The 16,915-nt window shown below is 62.3% G+C and overlaps 1 protein-coding gene across 3 annotated transcripts; it reads right to left on the bottom strand.

Annotated features, from left to right (window-relative positions):
• Positions 1–3,673: 3,673 nt before the first annotated feature.
• Positions 3,674–15,723, bottom strand: LOC142024756 (uncharacterized). Of its 3 annotated transcripts, none has more exons than XM_075016952.1 (5): positions 9,641–12,076; positions 9,083–9,209; positions 8,481–8,588; positions 5,754–7,488; positions 3,674–4,495 (listed from the first exon to the last, which is right to left on the bottom strand). In XM_075016952.1, the coding sequence occupies exons 1-4, from the start codon at positions 10,178–10,180 to the stop codon at positions 5,786–5,788; spliced, it is 2,478 nt and encodes an 825-aa protein (XP_074873053.1). In that variant the 5' UTR covers positions 10,181–12,076; the 3' UTR covers positions 3,674–4,495; positions 5,754–5,785. The 3 variants fall into 3 exon arrangements, with proteins under 3 accessions (XP_074873053.1, XP_074873054.1, XP_074873055.1); XM_075016953.1 differs by lacking the exon at positions 9,641–12,076 and adding an exon at positions 14,515–15,723 and having other exon boundaries at positions 3,675–4,495; XM_075016954.1 differs by lacking the exon at positions 9,641–12,076 and adding an exon at positions 12,095–12,769 and having other exon boundaries at positions 3,675–4,495.
• Positions 15,724–16,915: the final 1,192 nt, after the last annotated feature.

Here is a 16,915-nt window from a genome sequence, read left to right as displayed (position 1 = left end):
ATTTTCTACAGAGCCCCTTCTACACGGCTTTTTTCCTCTCAAAACAATCTCTTCCGAAAAGGGATTATGTAAATGAAGTGCAAGATACATAAATCAGTGCCTCATTTGCATTCCTCTTTCAAAAGAGGAGTGCAAGTGTAGACTTTGCGTGTAGCAGCACTACGGCGAAATAAACGCTTCTGGAATAGCTCTTCCGAATAAAGGCTGCAGTGTAGACATAGCCTAGGAGTGCTGGAGCTGGGAGCGTGCAATGTGGAATCTTGCCTTCCCTCCCCTGCTCGACTTTCATGCCGCATCCCAACACAGCAGCCTCAGGCCGATTTGGAGAATCTCTTCCTGTTGATACCTGGCCTGTCCTCACACCACAACTTTCCCCAAATTCATTCTAGGCTGGTTACCAAGTAACTGCCTCTTGGTTAATACCACAGACATTTGTACTACTGCAGCAGCGGGAAGCTACCCAGGCACCTGCGGCCATACCGTGCTGGGCTCGGTGTGTACACGTGCTTAGCAAGCCGCCCTAACGAGGGCGTGCGTTGCGCACAACACTGGCGGGGGCGGGGGAGGTAATGACAGGACTGGAAAAGTTGTGATCTACTGAAATGTTTCCCATTTGTACGCCTGGCTCATCTCTGCAGATCTCGGTAAGCCGGTGGAGTGTAAATCTGTTACCCATGTGGTCGTGCTAAGCAAGGGCCGTTAACGGCACTTCAGGCCCACTAGTGAAAATGGCAGCGCCACTTGGCTTTCCTGTGGGTTGTGGCCACATCACAGTGAAAAACACCCCCCCACCCTCAGCCGCAGCCCCTTGTCGGGGTGGCTGACGTAGCGCACTGGGGGCCTGTCTGCTCTACAGCGTTAGTCCGGAATAGCTTGTTCCAGAGTTGTTATCCCACAATAAGGTATTCAGGAGTAATGCGGCCACACGCGAGAGAAGCGCTGGAAGAAACAAATCTGATTTCAGAACAGCCTGTCCACACACCTCAGAGCCTCTGTCGGATCGGCGCCCCGGGACCACTCGGGAGCGATGTCTGCCCGGCAGCATTAGTTCAGAGTGAGCTATTCCGCTTCGAAGTAGCCCCATGCCTGGGCTATGCAGCCCCTGTTCTGAAACAGCTACTTCAGCCTCGGCGCTGTTCCTCGTAGGAGGTGCTTTTCTGAATCTGGGACAAGCCGTCCACAGTTATGCAACGAGTGGTTTGGCTGCGTCGACACTCCCAAAGTCGTTTCAAAACAGTGGCCAGTGTTCTGAAATAACTTACTGTGTAGACCCCCACCCCCCCCATAAAAAAAGCTCCCTCCCATGCTTCTGCCCTGGCTGTGTCTCCACTTACAGTGCGGCCCGGCTGTGCTTGACCTGGTGTGTGTCGGTGATGGGTGTGTCACTGGCTGCTGATTGTCGTCCCCCCCCCACCACACACACACACACACACGAGCAGAGTGAAAATTTAACCTCAGCACAAAGGACTCCCACCTCTGGCAAAGTTTACATAGACGTGTAGGACACCAAACACCTGCTGTAACCCCAGATGTCTCCTGGAAGCAGCTGAAGGGGCAAAGCCCAGCCTGGTCCGCGAATCGATTCTACAACAGCCGTTGGGGAAAGGGCTTGCCTGGAACAAGTTTCTTTAGTGTATTAAGCGCAGCTTGTGACTTCTGTTTTATGTTGCTTAGTCGCCTGCTTTATTCTGGCTGGCTCTCTACGGCCCACGCCAGGCCCACCTTTTATACGTAATAAAATCCTGTTTACCAATAACCCCAGCGTGGCTAATTACAGGGAAGAGGGCACCAAGTCATCGTGCCTGAGCTTTCGTGGGACAGACCCGCCTCACCAGAGCCACGGAAGCTCAGCGCCAGATAAATGGGTGGGTTAAAGTCCTACACGCCTGCTGCTGGGGTTTGGTGGCGCACACCCTACCGCCGCCACCTCTCAGTTACTGCTCCCCAATGCTCACGTTATGGGAGCAGAGAAACACCTTTTCCTTGGTGTCATGATTCCACAGACCTCCGTCATATCCGCCCCCCTCAGTCTCCTCTTCCCTCGGCTGAAAAGGCCCAGCCACTCACAGCCCAGCCGCGGCGGGAATGTAGCACGTGCTGAGGCACGAAGGAGGCCGGGCTGGGAGAAACCAAATTCTACTTTATTAGCGCAAAGGAGAGACGCAGACAGGCTCCGTACCCTGCCCCTGCTCACTACGGCACTTTTCACCCCCGCCTGCTGCTGCGCCCGGATCCCCCAGGCACCAGTGCAGAGCAAGGAACCGGTGAGCTGAAGAGACTGGGACACCGAAGGGAACCGTGGGCCTTTGTATGGAGATAACAGACCTGCGGCCAGGCCACAGCTGGGTCAGAGCTGCAGAGCTTGGGCTGTGGGACTGTGACGCTGCAATCGGGGCTGGAGCCTGGGGTTACGGCCTCAGGGCCCAGGCACCGGCCCGAGCCCAATTTCTATGCTGCAATTTTTAGCCAGTCAGGCCAAGCCCCACAGGCCTGAGTCAGCGGCCCTAGACCGATGCTGGCTGCCGTGGGGTGTTATCACAGGGCAGGCGTACCCCTGAACCCAGCCACCAGCACTAAGATCAGAGGGGTGCAGGGAGGGGTGAGTGGGGTGGGGACAAGCCAGGGGAGGGTGACCCAGCTGGGCTCCCTCTAACCTCTAGCCTGGGAGTCAGCCTGGCTTCACAGCTTCCCCTGCTCCTTCCTGCCCTCTGCCCAGACTCGTGCTCACGCCGATGGGAAGACGCTGGCCCTGCTGTCATCCTCCTTTGTTGCCCTTTAGATTTCAGGGGCGGCTTCACTCCACGTTTCCTGCCACTCTCTGCCATTAGCGCAGCGAGCTCGTGGGTCTCAGCCTCGGCCAGCTAGTGCTTCACAGCAAGCCCTGCAGCTCCCGCCTCTGGAACCCCTGCTCCCTCTGGCTGTCCCTAGCCGGGATCTGCCAGGAACGAGCCCCCCCCAACCCTGGGGCTCCGTCTGCCAGAACACGCCTCTAGTCCCCCCGGCTCCGGGTCTGTGCTGAGAGACACGGACCCTTGTCTTTGTGCAACCCACACCGGCTCTTTACACCAGGGAGCTCTTTCGGGACACCTTGGTACCCTGAAATAGTAACCCGCGTCTAGGAAACAGGCCTGCTATTCCCAAATATTTTTTAAAAGACCAAACCCGCGTCTCTCTACCCCTGTTGCAGGAGGGGTAAGGGATGCGTCCCAAGAGTACTGCACTTCAAAACTAAATCCCCAAATACCCTACTTAGAAATTAACTCGAAACGGGATATGTAATTTGCACTGCGCCAACTGCGTACCTAATTTCAAGGTAGGGGCACCGTGTAAACGTGGCCACAAAAATGCTCAGAACAAAGGGCAGGCCCAGGTTAAAATACCACTGAAAAGGCTATTCTGGCAAATCAGCATTAGCTTTGTGGCGTCCTCAGCACCTCTAACTAGAATAACAGCCAAGCCTGTGCCCAAATGGCAGAAGTGGGAAAAGCACCTACAAAGTTACTCGAGCAAAAGAATCACAGAGGCGGCCAAGTTTGTCTGTATCCTCAACAACAGCAAGCAGTCCTGTGGCACCTTATGGACTAACAGAGATTTCGGAGCATGAGCTTTCGTGGGCAAAGACCCACTTCATCAGATGCCTGAGATCTTCGTGCATCTGGGGAAGCGGGTCCTTGCCCACAAAAGCTCATGCTCCGAAATCTCTGTTAGTCCATAAGGTGCCACAGGACTGCTTGCTGGTTTTGAGTCGAAGCGTGGCTGCTTTCACTGCTGGGTACTGGAGTACACTCTAGATGCGAGCTGTACTTTTACTCCAGCGCTGCGGTTACACTACAGGGCTCTGTCAACAGAAGTCACTGTTCCCAACCAGTCGTCTGTCGACAGAGGTCGGCCACACGCAAACGCCAATCGGGAGAGCGCTCCGCTCCGTCGCCAGAGCAGCCGGACCGCCTGGCCGCTTTCTCGACGAAACAGGCACCCGGAAGCACAGCAGACCAGGCTGCCCATGGTTGCGGTTGCCCTGGCTGTCGAGAGAAGGCCCCCCAGAGCGTCCACCCAGCTCTTTTGTGGACAGCATCTGTCGATGGCAGAGTTCTGCCTCATGGCAGAGAGGCAGAACGCTGCCGGAGAAAGTGCTGAGGGTCGCCCACAACCAGTGGGGGAAACGCATTTCGTGTGTGGCCGGCCCACGAGTTTGGCGGACGAAACCGGGGTTTTGCCTGCACAGCTCCCGAGTGTAACCGCAGCCAAGTAGCTTTTCAGAGGGACACCGGCGACTTGTACTGAAACACATCCTCGCCTCCAAAGCAGCTGCGCTTCCACTCAAGTAACTTTTCGGGTAGCTTTTCCACCGCAGCCGAACGGCCTCACAAAGAGAGGATAAACTCCACCCAGCTGGGAACCAGGGAAACAGACGCATCCGTCGTCTTCTGAAGCGGCCGAACCTGCCTCGCGACTCCCCTCGAAGTTCGGCTGGATTAGTGTCAGTGTCGTTATCCTACAAGAAAGAAAAAAGAAATCCTCCAACTGCCCGTCTGCAAATGGCCCTGACCAGCCCAGCGGTGACTGTACCCCAGATGGGCCTGGGGGTGGGAGGCCCACGGGGATTTCCCCACCCACCCCCAGGTCTGTGACACTTTCTCCTGCAGCCCTCAGGAGACCAATGGAGGATCACGGAAACGGAGCTGGGATTCCTGAGCAGGCAGCACCCCGGCCACCGTGGTCGGGGACCCTTTGGGGGCGCAGCAGTACAACGGGGACAGGCCAAAATGCTCCACTGTGGGGACAGCAGTTCCTGTGTCTAGGGAGTAGGGTGATGGGGGGGAAGGGAATCCCCCCTAGAATCACAGAGTCTTAGGGCTGGAAGGGGCCTCAGGAGGTCACCCCAGCCCCAGCCTAGCCCCCTGCAATGGCACTGGAGGGAAACACCATGTTTTACTGTCCCCCTGCCCCTGCTCATGGGGCACCTGGTTAATTGTGGCCCCTCAGGAAAGCTGTGCAAATGATCAAGTTTTCAGCCCGGCCTGGAGGAACGTGAGAACGTCTGGGAACAAGATGCTCTGGCCCCAAAGGGGAACTCAGGGCCCAGCGATCACTCTGCTACCGGGGGACCAGAACACACCTACTGCTCAGGGGGAGGACATCCGGCGGAGGGTCCCAGCCACGTTTCCTGCCCCAGAGAGAACCTCCGAGGCGGACGTTGTGGAGGCAGCGGTGGGATCTCTGGGTCTCCCCCAGAAGGCCCTGTGGGAATCAGCCCTTCCCCATGGTGCTTCCCAAAGGCAGGGACCGGAAGAGGGGGGATGGGTGATTGGGGCAGCCCTTCACCAGCCCTGCACTCTCTCCCTCCCCGACCCACCGGCGTGATCCCGGAGCCCCACTGCCCAGCTCCCACGGCTTCCAAGTGCCAGCAGCCCCAAAGCGTGGGACTGGCCCAAGCGTCCTCCTCGTAAGCACCGGGAAGGGGCATCGAGGCTGGGGAGGGAACATGGGCCAGGTGGAAGGAACACATGGAGATGGATTCTCCCGGTCCCACCCTGCCCCTCCACCCCCTGGAGCCCATCAGCTCAGCACAGAGGGAGGGGCTGATTGGGGCTTCCCCTTCCTTAGCTCAGCGGAACATAGCGCCAGCACCACCTGGGCCATTTTCCTCACTGGTGACCTCTCAGAGCTCTCTTCCCCGTGCGCCCGTGCTGGAGCCTGACCCCAGAGAAGGCCCAGGGGAAGAATGCCGGTGTGGATTTGCTGAGGTTTACCGAGATCTGAGCTCTTCCCGCCGCCAAGGCACTTATGGGGCGTCTGGCTCCCTTGGCGCCTTGTGGGCCCTCCGATGCCTCAGGAGACTTTGCCTCCCCGAGAAACTCTCTCCGCAGTCGAGGCATTTCTGAACTTTATCCCCACTGTGAGTTCTCTGATGCCGAATGAGGTGGGAGCTCTGGACGAAGCTCTTCCCGCACTCCCGGCACTTGTAGGGCCGCTCCTCCGCGTGGGTCCTCCAGTGCCTGGCGAGGTAGGAGCTGTGGCTGAAGCTTTTCCCGCACTCCAGGCACTGGTGGGGTCGCTCTTCGGTGTGGGTCGCCCGGTGCGTAAGGAGACTCGATTTCTGAATGAAGCATTTCCCGCAGGCCGGGCACTGATAGGGCCTCTCCCCCGTGTGGATTCTCCTGTGCTTGGTGAGGTTCGATTTGTGACTGAAGCTCTTCCCACACTCCGAGCACCCGTAGGGCTTCTCTGCCGTGTGGATGCGCTGATGCACCACGAGGCCGGAATAATGCGCAAAGCTCTTCCCGCAGGCCGAGCATTTGTGGGCCCGCTCCCCGGTGTGCATCGCCTGGTGGGACACAAGGTTGGCTCTCTGAATGAAGCTTTTCCCGCAGTCCGGGCACTGATGGGGTCTGTCTCCGGCGTGGATTCGCTGGTGTACAACCAGGGCCGACCTCTGCGTGAAGCTTTTCCCGCACTCCAGGCACTTATGGGGCCTCTCGCCCAGGTGGATTCTCTGGTGTCTCACGAGGTTGGGTCTCTCAAGGAAACTTTTCCCACAGTGGAGACACTGATGCAGTTTATCTCCCGTGTGAATCCTGTGGTGTCGGACCAGGTGGGAGCTCCGGACGAAGCTCTTGCCGCACTCCAGGCACTTGAAGGGCCGCTCCGCCGCGTGGGTTTCCCAGTGCCTGGCGAGGTAGGCGCTGTGGCTGAAGCTTTTCCCGCACGCCAGGCACTGGTGGGGCCTCTCTCTGCTGTGGGTGGTCTGGTGCGTAACGAGGGCTGACTTCTGAACGAAGCATTTCCCGCAGGCCGGGCACCGATAGGGCCTCTCTCCCGTGTGGATTCTCCTGTGCTTGGTGAGGTTTGAGCTGTTGCTGAAGCTTTTCCCACACTCCAGGCAGACGTAAGGTCTCTCTCCCGTGTGGGTCCTCCAGTGCGCACTGAGATAGGACATGTGGCTAAAGCGCTTCCCACACTCCGAACATTTGTGGGGTTTCTCTCCGGCGTGGGCTTTCTGGTGCCCAGGAAGGGCTGCAGTCGGACCGACAGAGTCCCGGGAGTCAAGGCCTTCAGACGAGCTCTCCCCCGCGTGGGTTCTCCTGCGCTCGGCGCCGTTGCTGAAGCTTTCCCTCCAGCCCAGGGGCATCTGGGGTTCCTCTCCCGTGTGGACTGCCTGATGTGTGACAAGCTGTGATCGCAGGGGGAATTTCTCCCCACACCTGAGGCATCGATTTGGTTTCTCTTTCTCCTGATCGGTCTGCCGGGCTGTTGATTCCTCGGGCTTTCCTCCCCCGTATTTAATAGACACCGCGGCCAATTTCTTCCTGGGGCGGTTACCGAGCAGGCTCTGTGACCGGCCATGACTTCCACGGGCTTTTCCTTGTGCCGAGCCCTGGGGAAAATTCCCCCCAACTCCTCTCTCAAAGGCTCCCTGGGGTTCCACTTTCGCAGGACCTTCCAGAGTTCGAGGCCCCTCCTCCTCCGCACCGATTCTCTTCTCACCTGCCGGGAGAGAGCCAACCCAGACGGGAGAAAGAGTAGCACCGAGAGGAAATCCAACACAACACAACGTTTCAAACAACTGACCGGTCGGATTCTCCCTGCACATTGTAGGGCGCGCCCACAGAAGGGAGCTCCTGCGCTAACGGGATGGGTGGGAGGCTCTGGGGCATCTGCCGCCCTACAGTCCTGATCTGGGGGACACGGGCACCCCCGCAGAATCCTAGAACCCCAGGGCAGGAAGGGACCTCAGGAGGTCCTCGAGTCCAGCCCCCTGCCCGAAGCAGGATCAACCCCAATAAATCATCCCAGCCAGGACTCGGTCAAGCCGAGACTTAAACACCTCCTGGGACGGAAATTCCACCACCTCTCTCGGCAACGCATCCCAGTGCTTCACCGCCCGCCCGGGGAAAGAGTTTTTCCTAATGTCCCACCTACACCTCCCCCTCCGTAACTTCAGACCATTGCTCCTTGTTCTGCCACCCGTCACTACTGAGAACAAGAAGTCCTGTGGCACCTTATGGACTAACAGATATTTCGGAGCATGAGCTTTTGTGAGCAAAGACCCAGTTCATCAGATGCCTGAGATCTTCATGCATCTGATGAAGCGGGTCCTTGCCCACGAAAGCTTCTGCTCCAAAGTATCTGTGAGTCTATAAGGTGCCACAGGACTTCTTGTTGTTCTCGAAGATACAGACTAACACGGCCACCTCTCTGACACACTGAGAACAGTTTCTTTCCATCCTCTGCAGAGCTCCCTTGCAGGAGGTTGCAGGCTGGTATCAAATCGCCTCTCAGTCTTCTCTTCTGCAAACTAAACAAGCCCAAATCCCTCAGCCTCTCCTCATAGCCTCTCCTCTCCACTCCAGCCCCTTAATCATGTTCACTGCCCTCCAGTGTATCCACATCCTTTCTATAGCGGGGGGCCCAGAACTGGATGCAATACTCCGGATGTACGCCAGGTATGGGGGACTCATAACTTCTCTAGATCTCACCTGGGCCTCTCCAGATCTCCTTTCCCCCGCAGGCCTGCGGGTCGGGTACCCACGGCTCCTCCCCTCGTTCCAGCCGGGCGATCAGGTCAGGTGTGGGAATGGGGAACCCTGCATGGAAAGCGAAAGAGGAGACCTGGAAGGCCGTTGGGCTTTTTTGGCACAAAGGACCTTCCGTGAGTTGAGCCAGTCCCCATGCAGTGCTGGGGGAACATGGAACCCCGGGGAGGGGAACAGGGTTACTGAGCCCCCCCCCCCGGGAAAGGCAGATGTCCGGGGAGATGAGGGGAACCCTGACAGGGTGTTCTCAGGGTGTGTGCGGCTGAGGCCCTGGCTGACCCGGGCAGCTCTGGAGCCAGTCCCGAGAAGGACAGAGGAATAGCACAGGCAGGACAGGATGCAGCTTGGGCCCCCGGCAAAGCTGGGGGGACGGGGTGAGGTAGGATAGCCAGCGGTTTGACAGCTGTGCTCCCTGGGAGGCGGTATGGAGAGGCACGACTCTCTCCCCACGGCTGTGCTGAGAGGGACTTGCTCCTCCCTCGCTGGCTGGGCTCAGAAATACAGACCCCGCGGCTTCTAAGAACCGAGGGGCCGGGCCCCCTTACCCAGCGAGGTCACCGTCTGGTAGTTCTCCCGCATGACGTCCCGGTAGAGGGCTCTCTGAGCGGGGCCCAGCAGTGCCCCCTGCGCTGGGGTGAAGTACACAGCCACCTCCTCGAAGGTCACCGCCATCTGCAATGACCCCAGGCCCCCGATCAGCGCCGGCTGCCCCCGCCGACGGGAGGTGGGAAGGAGGCTCCGGCAGCAGAATCCCCCCGCTCTGTGCTCAGAAGAGCCCGGGCGCTGAGAGAACGGGAGCCCCCCTTGTCCCCGCCAGCTGGGAGAGGAGGAGGCAGCCCAGGGTTCTCATACACAACCACCGCCGCACACGGAAGTGGGGCTCAGCACAGGGCCAGGGCCAGGCATCCCTCCCCGGCTTCCCAGCCTCAGAAAGGTAAAGCTGAGCAGGACCTCACCATGGGTCAGGCTCCGGCCCTGGGAGACTGGACGTGTTCCCAGCCCCACGCAGGGAAGCTCCTTCTGGTTTCAGAGACCTGGGAACATTCGCCTGCCTCCCCTTGGGGATTTCCTGCCCTCCCGCAGCAGCAACCCGAAACCCCCACCTGAGCCTGCTGCGCCCCAGGCGTGTCTGTGCCCTTCCCGGGACAGAGGGCGAGCTGGCAGAGACAGATGCCGACATTCAGCCTGACCGTGAGAGAAGGGGACCTGGGAGGGCTCAGAGAGGGGTTTGCTACATTCACACCCCGATTAGCCCCCGGCTCTTGCCGTGCAGACGGACGCTCCCACTGGCGGGAAACGCCCCCTGCCAGGAAGAGTCCCTGGCGCGCTAGAGAAGAGACACTCTGGGGCATTTCCCTCTCCCTGGCAGTGACAAGAACAGACATCTCCCCCCGGCTCCTCGCCAGCTCCCAGGATGGTCCGTCTGCCCCGGGGGGGGACGGGGAAGGAACGTAGGCAGCTGCTGCCCCTTTCCTCCCTCCCCTGCGGCACCACCTCACCCGCCGGCCCGGGAAAGGCGCAGGTTGCGCAGTCACTTTCCGCAGCCCATTGCCCCAGTGCCCTCTGCATCGCCGGCGGAGGTTCCAGCCCCCAGGGAAAGGGCCCCCAGGCTTGGCACAAGTGGGACCTCTCGTCGTCGTCATCCACGGGCAGAATAAATTTTACCACCTGCACTGGGGCCTGTGCGTACGCGCACCACAGCAGAAACACCTGACACCCTCCTGGGCAGCCGCCTCCATGCTCAGCTCAGGGAACGCTGCTGGGCACCGAGAGGGGTTAACGAGGCCTCAGCCCAGCACAGACCCCACCAGGGGAGCAGCAGCTGCTCTAACTAGAGCCACGTTTCCCACATGCAGCCACCCACGTAGCCGACTCGTGGCCTCCAAAGCTCAGGCAGAGACGAGGCAGTCCCTCCCCGCAGCACCCAGAGGCTACCCCTGACCGGCTGCTACTGGAGGAAGGGCGGCCAGATGCGCTGCCCCGGTGTCTGTGCTGAGAGAGCCAAGCGGCACTACCGGAGACACCCGGGGCGGGTGCAGAAATGGCTCCGGCGTTTGGTCCCTGGGGTGCTGACCTGCTCCTGCTCCTTCCTGCCTGGGCCCTGGGACGCCACAGGTGGCCAGTGAGTACCTGGCCCTCCTTCCCCAGGGTGGGCTCTCGCTGAAGGACCATGGAACCACAGCCTCCTAGGGCTGGAACAGACCTCAGGGGTCATCACGTCCAGCCCCCTGCCCAAAGCAGCATCAACCCCCACTAAATCATCCCAGCCAGGACCTTGTCCAGCCAGGACTTAAAAACCTCCAGGGATGGAGATTCCACCACCTCTCTAGGCAACGCATCCCAGTGCCTCACCATCCGCCTGGGGAAAGAGTTTTCCCTAATACCCAACCTACACCTCTCCCTCTTCAACTTCAGATCATTGCTCCTTGTTCCGCCATCTGTCACCACTGAGAACAAGTATCAGAGGAGTAGCCATGTTCGTCTGGATCCGCAAAAGCAAGAAGGGGTCCTGTGGCACCTTACAGACTAACAGAAATGGATGAGCAGAAGCTTTCGTGGGCAAAGACCCACTTCGTCAGATGCAGGTAGTGGAAATTTGCAGAGGCAGGTATAAACTGAGAACAGTTTCTCATCATCCTCTGTAGAGCTCCCCTTCAGGAAGTTGAAGGCTGCTATTAAATCACCCCACACTCTTCTCTTCTGTAAACTAAACAAGCCCAAATCCCTCAGCCTCTCCTCACAGGTCACGTGCTTAACCATATTCGTTGACCTCAGCTCAACCCTCTCCAATGCATCCACATCCTTTCTATACTGGGAGCCCAGAGCTGGACACAACACAGAGACTGTTGTGAGCTGGGAGCCTCTCGGGGTGCTCACACAGAAGAGGGGGGTGGCCAGGGTCCGAGCGGGGCTGGAATTGTCCGGCCCAGGGGGTCCAAGCCGCTGGAGGCAGGGTTAGGGCAAAAGTGGGGGCAAAGTCAGGGATGAGGGGAGGAGACGGGGCGAAGCTCAGGGGTGAGGTGCTGCCAGGGGGCAACACCCGGGTTTGCAGAACAGATGAGGGGGGCAGAGGGGCTGTTTACTTCCCCTCTCGCAGGGCAGCAAGTCTTAGCATGGGCTGCCGAGGCCGGGCTCTTACAGGCACCCCCCTGCAGCTCCTCAGCGGCTGCCGTAGCCAGCTGGGGCGCGCAGGAGACAGAGTCAGCGCAACCGTTTCCATGCACCTCCTCAGAGACAAGCAGGAAGGTGCAAAGCAGTTCACAAACGCACCTCCCTGCAGCCGGGGGTCCCCGACCTGGGCTCCCTTCGTCGCCCACCCGCATCCATGGAACCACAGGACACTAGAGCTGGAAGGGACCTTGAGAGCTCACCAGAGTCCAGTCCCGGCCCCCACGGCAGCACCGAGCACCGTGTAGACCGTCCCCGCCAGGCGTCTGTCTAACCTGCTCTGAAACACCTCCAGGGATGGAGACCCCACCGCCTCCCCCGGCAATTTACTTATTCCAGTGTCCGGCCACCCTGGCAGTCAGGGGGTTTTCCCCAGTGTCCAAACTAACCCTCCCGAGCTGCAGTTTGGGCCCCTCGCTCCTTGTCCCGTCTTCAGAGGCCAGAGAACAATTTTTCTCCCTCCTCCTCGCCACCCCCTTGGAGCTATTTGAAAACCCCTGTGATGTCCCCTCTGGGTCTTCCCTTTCCGAAGCTGCACACGCCCAGTTCTGCCAGCCTCCTGCAGAGCTCGTGTTCTCCGGACCTTCCAGCGCTCTGGTCGCTCTTCTCCACACCCTCCTTGAGACGCGGTGCCCAGAACCGGCCACGAGACTCCAGCTGAGGCTGAATCAGGCGGAGCGGAGCAGAGGAACGTGTCCTGCTCGCAACGCAACACGTGCCAGCCGCTTTCCACCGGTCCTGTTCGCTGTCACACGCCCTGTAACCTCCAGTCACCAACACTGCCTGGCTCCCTGCGTAAACCCGTCAGCGCCCTGGCGCCGGGAGAGGCCCCGGGCAGGCCGGGGGCAAGCGGCTTATTCGGGGGACAGCAGGGCTGTCTGGAAAGGAAGGAGTTCGGCTCCCATCCCACGTCGCTGCCCTGGGACGCCCCCTCGGGGGCCCAGACAGACCGCGTGGCCGTGGCCGTGGCCAGAGTGGGGCCCACCGCAGTCAGCGCTGGCCGGGGGAAGCAGCTTCCAGCAGAGGCACCCCAGAGCTCAGGCAGATTTTCCCCCGGTGATGCCGCTGGCCCATCACACCCCCCCCCACTGCGACAGATCTGCACCCCCCACCACGTATCTCCCATCCCCCTCCATTCCCGCACCTGTGTCACCCCCCTGCCCCTCGCACCCCTGGGCCCGGGAGGGGGGAGCAGCCTGGTGCCAAACCCGCCCCCAGCAGCCCAGAGCCACTAGGGCACTATTGGGGTTGGGGGGCTGGGTCCCTCTTCCTTCCCCGAAGCACTGCCTGCCTAGTGGGGGTCCCTGGCCAGGCTAGGGCCCCTGGGGGGGTCCCCTGGCTGGGCAGGGGGCACTGGGTGGGGATTCGGGGGTCCCTGGAAAGGCAGGGGGCACTGGGTGAGGATTCGGGGGTCCCTGGAAAGGCAGGGGGCACTGGGTGAGGATTCGGGGGTCCCTGGAAAGGCAGGGGGCACTGGGTGGGGATTCGGGGGTCCCTGGAAAAGCAGGGGGCACTAGGTGAGGATTCGGGGGTCCCTGGAAAAGCAGGGGGCACTGGGTGGGGATTCAGGGGTCCCTGGAAAGGCAGGGGGCACTGGGTGGGGATTCGGGGGTCCCTGGAAAGGCAGGGGGCACTGGGTGAGGATTCGGGGGTCCCTGGAAAGGCAGGGGGCACTGGGTGGGGATTCGGGGGTCTCTGGAAAGGCAGGGGGCACTGGGTGGGGATTCGGGGGTCCCTGGAAAAGTAGGGGGCACTGGGTGAGGATTTGGGGGTCCCTGGAAAAGCAGGGGGCACTGGGTGGGGATTCGGGGGTCCCTGGAAAGGCAGGGGGCACTGGGTGGGGATTCGGGGGTCCCTGGAAAGGCAGGGGGCACTGGGTGAGGATTCGGGGGTCCCTGGAAAAGCAGGGGGCACTGGGTGGGGATTTGGGGGTCCCTGGAAAGGCAAGGGGCACTGGGTGGGGATTTAGGGGTCGCTGGAAAGGCAGGGGGCACTGGGTGGGGATTCGGGGGTCCCTGGAAAGGCAGGGGGCACTGGGTGGGGATTTGGGGGTCCCTGGAAAGGCAGGGGGCACTGGGTGGGGATTCGGGGGTCCCTGGAAAGGCAGGGGGCACTGGGTGGGGATTCGGGGGTTCCTGGAAAGGCAGGGGGCACTGGGTGGGGATTTAGGGGTTCCTGGAAAGGCAGGGGGCACTGGGTGGGGATTTAGGGGTTCCTGGAAAGGCAGGGGGCACTGGGTGGGGATTTAGGGGTTGCTGGAAAGGCAGGGGGCACTGGGTGGGGATTCGGGGGTCCCTGGAAAGGCAGGGGGCACTGGGTGGGGATTCGGGGGTCCCTGGAAAGGCAGGGGGCACTGGGTGAGGATTCGGGGGTCCCTGGAAAGGCAGGGGGCACTGGGTGAGGATTCGGGGGTCCCTGGAAAGGCAGGGGGCACTGGGTGGGGATTCGGGGGTCCCTGGAAAGGCAGGGGGCACTGGGTGGGGATTTAGGGGTCTCTGGAAAGGCAGGGGGCACTGGGTGGGGATTCGGGGGTCCCTGGAAAGGCAGGGGGCACTGGGTGGGGATTCGGGGGTCCCTGGAAAGGCAGGGGGCACTGGGTGGGGATTCGGGGGTCCCTGGAAAGGCAGGGGGGTCCTTGCGGGGGGGGTGCTGGGGTGATTTGGGGGTCCTCGGCGGGCGGGGGGCGCAGGGGGGGTTGTAGGCCACGGGGGATCCCTGGCGGGTGGGGGGTCCCTGGCGTAGCGGCCGGTCCCTGCTGTCGGGCCCCCCCGCCGGGCTCAGGGCTCGGGCCGGGGCTCCCCGCACTCACTGCAGCAGCGAGTCCCTCCTGCGCCGGGCGAGCCCCGCCCCGCTCCGCTCCCGGCGCCGCTGGGTCCTAGCGCGGGCGGGATTCGCTGCAGACCGGCCCGGCCCCGCCCCGCTCCCGGCGCCGCTGGGTCCTAGCGCGGGCGGGATTCGCTGCAGACCGGCCGGGCCCCGTCCCGCTCCCGGCGCCGCTGGGTCCTAGCGCGGGCGGGATTCGCTGCAGACCGGCCGGGCCCCGTCCCGCTCCCGGCGCCGCTGGGTCCTAGCGCGGGAGGGATTCGCTGCAGACCGGCCGGGCCCCGCCCGCTCCCGGCGCCGCTGGGTCCTAGCGCGGGCGGGATTCGCTGCAAACCGGCCGGGCCCCGCCCGCTCCCGGCGCCGCTGGGTCCTAGCGCGGGCGGGATTCGCTGCAGACCGGCCGGGCCCCGTCCCGCTCCCGGCGCCGCTGGGTCCTAGCGCGGGCGGGATTCGCTGCAGACCGGCCGGGCCCCGCCCGCTCCCGGCGCCGCTGGGTCCTAGCGCGGGCGGGATTCGCTGCAGACCGGCCGGGCCCCGCCCGCTCCGGGCGCCGCTGGGTCCTAGCGCGGGCGGGATTCGCTGCAGAGCCGCCGGAGGCCGGGGCCCTTTTCCCACGCCCCGTTTCGCTGAGCCCCGGGCCGGGCTTCTCTGCTTCCTGGGGCTGGTCGCTGCCAGGGGAGTGTCCCTGGGGCGGCCGCGCGCGCCCCCAAGTGCGCGGCCGGGGGATGAGGGGGGAGTGCCGTGTTCAGGGCTCGGCCGGTAAGTGTGGGGCGCAGGGGGGTGTCAAGAGGCGAGCGGGGCATCACCGCCCCCCCCCCCCCGCACTAAGCGAGTCCCGGTCAGCTCCCCCAAAGCGACGTGCACCCGGGGAAGCGGCCTGGGGTGGGGGGGAGGCGGCACCCCCAAAGCTCGCTCTCAGGGCGGACTCTCGCTCCTCATTTCTTCCGCGCTCGTGTCGCCCCGGCCCGGGGTGCGGGACCCCCTCGGAGTCCTGCCCCCGCCCCGCTGCAGCCGCTGCCCCCGCGGCCGAGGGCAGGGCCAAGGTCCCCGGGCCGGTCCAGCCTTTCCCGGCCGGGCACCGACCCCCCAGGCCAGCACCGAGCGCTGCCCCCCAGCTGTCCTTGTTTGTACACAGCCCAGCGGGCAGGTCCGTCCGGCTCGTGTCTGCACCACCGGGCCCCCCCACGGCTGCAGCGGGCACGGGGGGCGGGGCGAGGCGGGGCGAGGGGACAAGCTCGGCCTTCCCAGGGCACCTTGCGTTGCCGGCGGAGCTCCCACAATGCCCCGCGAGGCCAGGCACGCTGCCCCCCACCCCCCGCCCCCCATTGCATTGCCCCGCCCCGGGGTGTGAGCGGGCGCTGGGGTGGGGGGCGCGCGGTGTGGACGCGCTGTTCCGGAGTAACTCGCTCCGGCCTCGCCAAGCCCCATAAGTCATTCCAGCCAAACCCGCGGGGGCGCCTGTGCCTCCGCTGACCCCCAGGCTCTGGCTGCAGGGGGGAAAAGGGGGTGGGCTTAGCCGGCCCAGCGCCTCTTCCCACCCCCTTTCCTGGGCGAGCCTGACCCCAGCCCCCTGCGATGGAGTGGGGGGAGGGCATGTGAGACTCAGGCTGGATGAGGAGTGACGGAGAGGGACCCGTGCTAGTCCATCTACTATCAAAACAGAGAGCAGTCCGGGAGCGCTTTAAGGACTCACACGATAATTTATGAGCTTTGGTGGGAGAGACCCACTTCTTCAGCCCGGAGCCAGACCAGAACAGCCTCAGTGTGTAAGGCGCAGAGAACCACAAGCAGTCAGCAGGTGGACAAATCAGAGAGCAGAGAGGTAGAAGTGGGGGGACTCAGGCTGGATGGGTGTGAGACAGGCAGAGCAGCTCCCAGCGGCTAAGGGTGACCCCTGGGCTGTACCCTAAGCTGGCAGGTAACACCTCTGCCCTGAGCACAGAGCAGGGAGGAGCCGAGCTGGGTTGGAATCGGAGGCGGCAGTTAGAAGCTGGCGGAGAGGGAGCTGGAAGGCAGCCAGCCTGGCGAGGGGGGAAGCTACAGCCCAGAGGGGCCCCCCTCGGGCTCCTCTCCCCAGGACGGGTTGGAATGACTGTCTCTGCCGGCTGCACTGACCCCTCTGTGCTGAGCTGGGCTCTGTCGCCCCATCAACTTCCTGTTCTACCTGCTGAGTGAGAGTCACTCCTGCCTGCGAGGGGGTGCAGAGCTTGGGGACCCCTGAACCCCATCACACCTTCTCACGTCTCCCCGCCATAAGCAGAAACATGGTTTCACGGTGGCTAGTCGTGCACTGGTCCAGTTCATGATCTGTCTCTTCCTGGCTCCCTTGGAGATTGAAAGCAATGAGATGCTGAAGGGGCTGGAGCAGGGAGAGGACAACGTGGCGT

The sequence above is a fragment of the Carettochelys insculpta genome, chromosome 22 (assembly GCF_033958435.1).
Source record: "Carettochelys insculpta isolate YL-2023 chromosome 22, ASM3395843v1, whole genome shotgun sequence".
Lineage (NCBI taxonomy): Eukaryota > Metazoa > Chordata > Testudines > Carettochelyidae > Carettochelys > Carettochelys insculpta.
This window is presented reverse-complemented; position numbering and strand designations above follow the sequence as displayed.

Coding starts and splice junctions, on each gene's coding strand:
- LOC142024756 (XM_075016952.1), bottom strand. CDS start 10,180: ATGACGACGACGAGAGGTCCCACTTGTGCCAAGCCTGGGGGCCCTTTC. Junction 9,210..9,640: donor CTGGGGCGCAGCAGGCTCAG/GTGGGGGTTTCG, acceptor GGGTCATTGCAG/ATGGCGGTGACCTTCGAGGA. Junction 8,589..9,082: donor CCAGACGGTGACCTCGCTGG/GTAAGGGGGCCC, acceptor CTTTCCATGCAG/GGTTCCCCATTCCCACACCT.